This window comes from Sapajus apella, unplaced genomic scaffold, assembly GCF_009761245.1.
Source record: "Sapajus apella isolate SASKATOON/1434 unplaced genomic scaffold, GSC_monkey_1.0 scaffold149, whole genome shotgun sequence".
Classification (NCBI taxonomy): domain Eukaryota; kingdom Metazoa; phylum Chordata; class Mammalia; order Primates; family Cebidae; genus Sapajus; species Sapajus apella.
Genome location: NW_022437089.1, coordinates 938,031 through 945,279, shown reverse-complemented (window position 1 = coordinate 945,279; position 7,249 = coordinate 938,031). Strand labels below are relative to the sequence as shown.

General features: G+C 47.3%; 1 protein-coding gene across 3 annotated transcripts in view; it reads right to left on the bottom strand.

The window, feature by feature from the left end:
• Window positions 1-1,324: 1,324 nt before the first annotated feature.
• The window catches only part of TKTL1 (transketolase like 1), a 36,503-nt gene continuing 30,578 nt past the window's right edge, over window positions 1,325-7,249 (bottom strand). For 2 of the 3 annotated variants that reach the window (XM_032265265.1, XM_032265266.1), the window contains exons 9-13: window positions 6,904-6,987; window positions 4,391-4,487; window positions 4,119-4,238; window positions 2,204-2,318; window positions 1,325-1,539 (exon numbers count right to left, since the gene is read on the bottom strand). In XM_032265265.1, the coding sequence (XP_032121156.1) occupies window positions 1,389-1,539; window positions 2,204-2,318; window positions 4,119-4,238; window positions 4,391-4,487; window positions 6,904-6,987 (567 nt within the window). In that variant the 3' untranslated portion in view covers window positions 1,325-1,388. Of the gene's footprint in view, window positions 2,319-4,118; window positions 4,239-4,390; window positions 4,488-6,903; window positions 6,988-7,249 lie in introns of all 3 variants that reach the window. The other variant, XM_032265267.1, reaches the window with a different exon arrangement.

Here is a 7,249-nt window from a genome sequence, read left to right as displayed (position 1 = left end):
TTGTGAAATCTACATCTTCACAAAATATGTGAATTGTCAGAACACTATTCATAAGAGACAAAAGTGGAACTAATCCACATTCATCAACTGAATGGAAGAATAAAATGTGTTCCATCCATATAATAGAATAGTACGTGGCCACAGAAAGAATGCAAACCACTGAATTGTACACTTTAAATGAGTAAAATTGTCTTGAGTGTGAGAAGCTGTGATTACCTTGAAATAGTGAGGTGAGGCAAAAAATTTTTTGCTTCTTTGCATTTTCTAAATTTTCTGCAATCACCCTATAGAAACTATTTTTACAAAATAAAATTTGAAATCTTACGAAATCAGCAGAGCCATCATCATGCTCATTTTACAGGCCAGGAAACCAGCTCAGTGCCTTGTAAGAGCAGGATTAGGTGGAGACCCTGAGGACTCCAGGTCCCAGCCCAGTGCTTCCATCTTTATCCCCCACATTCTAGAACAATTCCTCAGTGATACTGCTGATAATCCAAAGATCTCTGATCACTTAATTTGGGCAATAAAAATGAGGAGTGGGCTGGGCATGGTGGCTCATGCCTGTAATTCCAAACCCAACACCTTGGGAGGTCCAGGCATGAGGATCACTTGAGGCCAGGAGTTTCAGACCAGCCTGGGCAACATAGTAAGACCCTGTCTCAAAACAAAAGCAAAGCCAAAACAGGAATGTGACACAGCAGACACATCTAGTAGAATTTTAAATCCCATTTTGAAGTTAAGGCTCATCTTTTTATGGCTGGCATTTTGTTCCAGCCACATACTTTTTCTTTTTTTTTTTTTTTAGATGGAGTCTTGCTCTGTTGCCCAGGCTGCAGTGCAATGGCAGGACGTCAGCTCACTGCAACCTCCGCTGCCTGGGTTCAAGCAAATTCTCCTGCCTTAGCCTCCTGAGTAGCTGGGATTATAGGCACGCACCATCACGTCTGGCTAATTTTTGTATTTTTCAGTATAGAGAAGTTTCACCATATTGGCCAGGCTGGTCTTGAACTCCTGACCTCAAGTGATCCACCAGCCTTGGCCTCCCAAAGTGCTGGAATTAGAGACATGAACCAATATGCCTCGCCTCTAGCCACATAGTTGTATGTGCTTATAGCTGATGGAAGGCATCAGCTCAGGGACAGCTCTTCAGGCCACGTGTTGTTCTCTAGTGAGTGATTCATCTGCAGCCCATTGTTCTTTTCCAGGTTTACTGGTGTGGGCCACGGCTCATTCTCCTTCTGGTTTAGATAAAAGCTTTTTCCTTATTTAGGAACTGACCATTGAGAAACTGATTTGCACAGAAAGCATGTCCTGAACAAGGCAGCTGTTTTGAAATGCTTTATTACCAACTTGAACAGTACAGTGTAGAGGCAAGAACTAGTGTGCTCTCATCGCTTCACAGAGCAGTCACACAAGCAGCACAGGACATCCCAACAAGCTTTCGCTGCTGCCTGACAGGCTCTCAACAGCAGAGGGGAGATGAAGGCAAACAGTGAAGTGAATTCCAGGGCAGCTGCAGTCACACCGTTACCCAGGAGGCTGCAGGTTGGATGGCAGCACACAGAATCCCAAGGTGGGAACAGCAGGTGTCATGGTGTTATTGTGTTGTGGAACCTAGGCTACTGCAATCTATACTTCGGTTCACATTTTCTTTACTCATGAAGGAAATACATTGAGAAAACAATTACCTCTACCATTTATCTAGAGTCTTATATGTAAGTTACTCATCAAGGAAATACACTGAAGAATTTATTACCTCTACCACTTATCTACAGTCTTACACATTAAAAAAAGATTACTTCTACTAGTTACACATGAAGGAAGTACATTAAGGTTATGACCTCTACCATGCATCTATAGCGCTATCAGAAGACTTACTATCAGGTGGTTGTTTTACTACCTATTTTTTTCACTTAACGTTGTATGACTCCCTTTAATGATTCAAAAATTATTGTGGTATTTGCATAGGCAGTCACAGTTTAAAAGATAAGTAGTTAGCTTGAATTTCCAAACTAGGGATGAAGGAAGGTGTTAGCCAGCTTTGCTTTTAAGAAACAAAGCATGACAATATAGATGTAAATGACGGTTTTGGAACAAACAAACGTGGGGTAAACAGGCCTTTTAAGTCCAAAGCCAACAGCTATTCTAGTTCAGCAACATGCATTTCACGGCCACTACGATGTGTCTGGCACTAATTCCATACATATCCAGCAATTCCTTGGGTTTCCCACTCTGAGGCACTCCCGACACTGCCAGTGACTGAACTTTAATGTCAGGATCCATGGAGACGGCTGCGTAGACAGCTTCCCCTATGCCACCTGGGGGAACAAGGACGTCAGGCCCTTTTGTGAAAGCAGCTAGTTAGTCTTAAAGCCCCAACATGGAGAGGCCTTTGAATCTATGGCTTCCCAGGGGAAAATCTGATTCATGTGAACAGTCACCCCGACGGGCCTGAGTTCTCATTCTGAACTGCCGGTTTCCAAACTACTCTGCCTCAGCCTACAGTAGGGGCTGCCTGAGTGTGGCACTCCGATTTTCAAAGCTGTCAGGGACCTGAAAATGGTTAAAACTAACAAGTTAACAGTGCAGAAGTGACTGGCTGACTTGAGGCTGCTGGTTGGCAAGCCTGCCTCTTGGCTGAAGGTCTCCTTGCAGCTGTGACGCTTTCCCTACTGGACAGGGTGGTCCTGCACCTGGACTGTTTGTAGGAACAACGTGGTTGACATGAGCACCTGCTTTCCTGCTGGGAGCCAGGAATTTGGTTACCTGCTTGGCAGAGGGTGCCAACAGGACCTGCCCCCAGCAAACACATGGGGTGCCAAGTCTCTAGCAGGCATCCCTGGGCAGAAACAGAGCCTACATGGGAGGCCCTTCTCACTATGCCCCGTGGGGCCGGATAGAGCCTGGAGCAGGACTTCTTTCAACTCCACCTGGCCCACGGTTCCTGCCCTGGTGGATCCTGCCCTGCGCCCTTTCCCTGTCATCAACCTCAGCTGTAAGGGTGACTGTGTTCTGGGGCTTAGGAGTCCTTCCAGAGAATCAGGCACCACTTCTGCAGGCTAGGGGCCCCTGCCACATGAACACGTGACGCTCCTCCTCGTATTTCATCAGGCCCAAACACTGCCCAGCCCTCTCCTCCTGGCACACCCTTTTTCTACACTTGCTGTGTTCTCTGCTTGAAAGATCCTGTTCCTGCTTCTCTGGTTGGGGCACACTTTTTATTTTTGAGACAGAGTCTTACTCTGTTGCCCAGGCTGGAGTGCAGTGGCATGATCTTGGCTCACTGCAACTTCTACCCCCTGGGTTCAAGCAATTCTCGTGCTACTCAACCTCCCGAGTAGCTGGGACTATAAACCTGTATCAGCACACCCAACTAATTTTTATATTTTTAGAATAGATGGGGTTTCACCATGTTGGTCTCGAACTCCTGGCCTCACGTCATCTATCTGTGTTGGCCTCCCGAAATGCTGGGATGACAGGTGTGAGCCACCATGCCTTGTCTGGGGCATACTATTCATCATTCCAAACCCACAGAAACTGTGATGCTTTTCATGCCTCCTCTCTTGCCTGCAATGGCCACTCCTCTGTTGCCACTGACCCTCCCTGGTGGCCGGGCACTGTGCACTGTTGGAGACACACCGGTGTACGAGCACGGCCTCACGCTTAGTCAGTACTGAACAACAAAGGCATGGCAGGTAAGATGTAAACCTCAGGTGACGCCTGAGAGTCTGCCATGTGAATAATAAAGGAAAACAAAGGCTGGGCGCGGTGGCTCACGCCTGTAATCCCAGCACTTTGGGAGGCCGAGGTGGGTGGATCACAAGGTCAAGAGATCGAGACCATCCTGGTCAACATGGTGAAACCCCGTCTCTACTAAAAATACAAAAAATTAGCTGGGCATGGTAGTGCGTGCCTGTAATCCCAGCTACTCAGGAGGCTGAGGCAGGAGAATTGCCTGAACCCAGGAGGCGGAGGTTGCGGTGAGCCGAGATCGCGCCATTGCACTCCAGCCTGGGTAACATGAGTGAAACTCCGTCTCAAAAAAAAAAAAAAAAAAAAGGAAAACAAAAACACTCCCCATCAGAACTTTTCAGAGCATTCCCAATGCCCACACACACCTTGTGGGTAGTGATCCTCCACTGTAATGACCCGGCCCTCTGTGGCTTTCGCACTGGAGATGATGGTAGTGACATCCAGAGGTTTAATGGTAAACAGGTCAATGACACGGATAAGAATATCTGCAGAACAGCAAAAACCAGCTTGGTACAAGCAGACTTAGAATAAAGAACATGCAGGGATAAAAAGAAAAAGAGCGCTCAGGGCACAGGAGGTAGCTGAAGTCCTAAGTCTTCCCAGCTTGAACTTCAATGCTCAGACACAACCAACTGACCTTGTTTTGCAAGCTCATCAGCAGCTGCTAAGGCTTCGTACACAGTAATTCCAGCTCCAATAACTGTGACCTTGTCACTGACACAGTGGCGGAGGACCTGGTATAGCGCCAGCAAAACAGAATGCTGTGGTAACTACACAGAGTGCATCTCAAAGTGGAATGCACGCTGCTATGCTACTATCCCCCGATTCTAACAACTTCACTTCTTAATAATTCACTACTAAGAAATACCATGCATTTACAAGCCAGGATACATACTTTCTGATAGGCAACCATGCTGCCCCAGCTGTCCTGCAGCATGGAGATGCTACATACCCATCAGGGGTCTGGTCTGAGAGCTGACTATGGCCCACCGAGACTGGACTCCAATGACTAGCACGTTCACAGGAACATGCTGTGCACTGGCAACACGCTCTGTGCGCCTGAGCTCTGAGAACTCTCACAGCCTCCCTGTAAGATCCGTTCAGTGGTGAGACCATTCTGCAGCTGAGGAAAGGAAATCTCAGAGCAGGAGGAAGCGGCTCAGGGCAGGTGGGGCTGACATCAAAGCCCTCGCTCTCAAGCAATGGCAGACTTCCTGGGCTTCCTTCATAGTTTAGTTGCCTCCAAAGCTACCCACCAGAGGCATGTGGAATTATTCTCCACTTCCTCTCTCTCTCGGTTTCCTTGTAGCTTAAGAACCATTACTGGTAATACAGATAGGGTTTCTGAGCCACCCCAATCTTTGAGGATACCCTGGCCTCTTAAAATACATATACTCACGTGCACACATATCCATATCGTCTTTGCAAAGCCCAGCCCTTTAATGATCCACATCATGCATATTATCATACACATTTAACTCACATCCTTTCCCACCAGGAAATGTACTTTCTTTTGGCAGGACAGGAAAAGTATTAGAAAAAAGGAGACAGAAATAAGTAAGCTCTGCAAACCATGTGAATGTCAAGACACCCTCCCGCAAAAACAGAGCCTGTAGTGAACACTCACGGTGAGCACTATCTTTTCCATCCAGCTACCACCTACGGCACACAGTGGACAGTTCTGGAAACACCTGCTTTATGGCAGCACTCTGGCCATTCTGAGCACTCGAAACTGAATTCTGGAGCAGCCTAGTCCTTAGCAACCAACCTGGATGTTACCTGCTGCTCTTTCAAGAGTGGCTATGGGCAAACTTTTCTATACAGTATAATCTCAACCGTGTAAAATATACACGTATGCCTAGAAAAAAGACAGGAAGGAAGCATGCCAAAATGTCTGCAACCCCACTCTCTAGGTGATGAGCAGAGTCACTTATTTTCTCCATGGAAGTTTCTGGTGCTCCCCACGCACGGCCCTGACAGGCAGGCTGAGCAGAGGGTGCTCAGTGAGACTGGGCTCACTACCCAGGCCTGTATTCTGGTCTTGGTGCTCACAGGCTGAAAACCCTTAAGTAAGCCACTTACCTTCTCTAATCCTTATCTACAGATAGGCTGATAATCTGAACTTTTCGGGGCTTTTGTTAGAATACCAGAGATCATGTTCCCTTTTCTTCCTGGCCTTAGAACTGTAAAATCTGAACCTAACAGATGATTCATTTAAAATGATTTCCATTATTCTTTGTCTCGTTTTGTTTTTAGAGACAGGGTCTTCCTCTGCCACCCAGGCTGGAGTACAGTGGTGTGATCCATCATAGCTCACCGCTGCCTTGAATTCCTGAGCTCCCCTATCCTCCTTCTTCAGCTTCCTGAGTAGCGGAGACTACAGGTGCAAGCCGCCATACCCGGCTAATTTTAAAAACTTTTGTAGAGTTGGGAATCTCGCTATGTTGCCCAGGTTGCTCTGGAATTCCCAGCCTTAGGCAATCCTCCCGGCCTTTGCCTCCCAAAGTTCTGGGATGGCAGGCGTGTGCCACCGCCAGGATGACTTCTGTTTTGTTTAGTTTGCGGCCAAGATGCTCAAGTGGCTTCATGTTATTATCTTTGAGCACAACAACAGCAACAACAAAACACTCCATTTGGAAAACAGAAGAGTTCAAGCTAAGCTGAAATTCATAAAATGTTCCTTCCCAAGGAAAAGCAGGTAAAGGTCACAACTGTTTTTTTTTTTTTTTTTTTTTGGGACGGAGTTTCGCTCTGGTTACCCAGGCTGGAGTGCAACGGCGCGATCTCGGCTCACCGCAACCTCCGCCTCCTGGGTTCAGGCAATTCTCCTGCCTCAGCCTCCTGAGTAGCTGGGATTACAGGCACGCGCCACCATGCCCAGCTAATTTTTTGTATTTTTAGTAGAGACGGGGTTTCACCATGTTGACCAGGATGGTCTCGATCTCTTGACCTTGTGATCCACCCGCCTCGGCCTCCCAAAGTGCTGGGATTACAGGCTTGAGCCACCGCGCCCGGCCCTTTTTTTTTTTTTTTTAAATGAGAGCAAAGAAAGGATGATGCCTCAACTCTGAAGATACCTGGTGATAGATTCAGAAGCATTCTTTTTACAGGTGATGACACTGAATAATGCTGGAGAGCTTAAGCCCTTACCTTGGCCTGTCCGATCTCAAAGTGTTCCTGTGGGGTGTAAATAACGATAGTTTCTGGTCGGGTGGTCCGAATGAAGCACATTCCCTAGGGCATAAATGGAGCCGTGGTTTAGAAAAGCAAACAACGAATTTCCAACAACAGACATTGAAAGAAGGGAGAGGTGTCAACAGGACAGCTCTTTTTCCTGAAAGTGTAGGCTTTGCAGCAAGGGGTGAGCATCTACAGCCAGTAGCCGACAGCTCTCAGCAGGACCCTGGGGCTGCCCTCAAGGACAAGCTCCTGTGCCATCACACCGATCCCCTTGGAAGATTCCCCCAATACTCACTGGCTCGTTCTGTCTGCACAG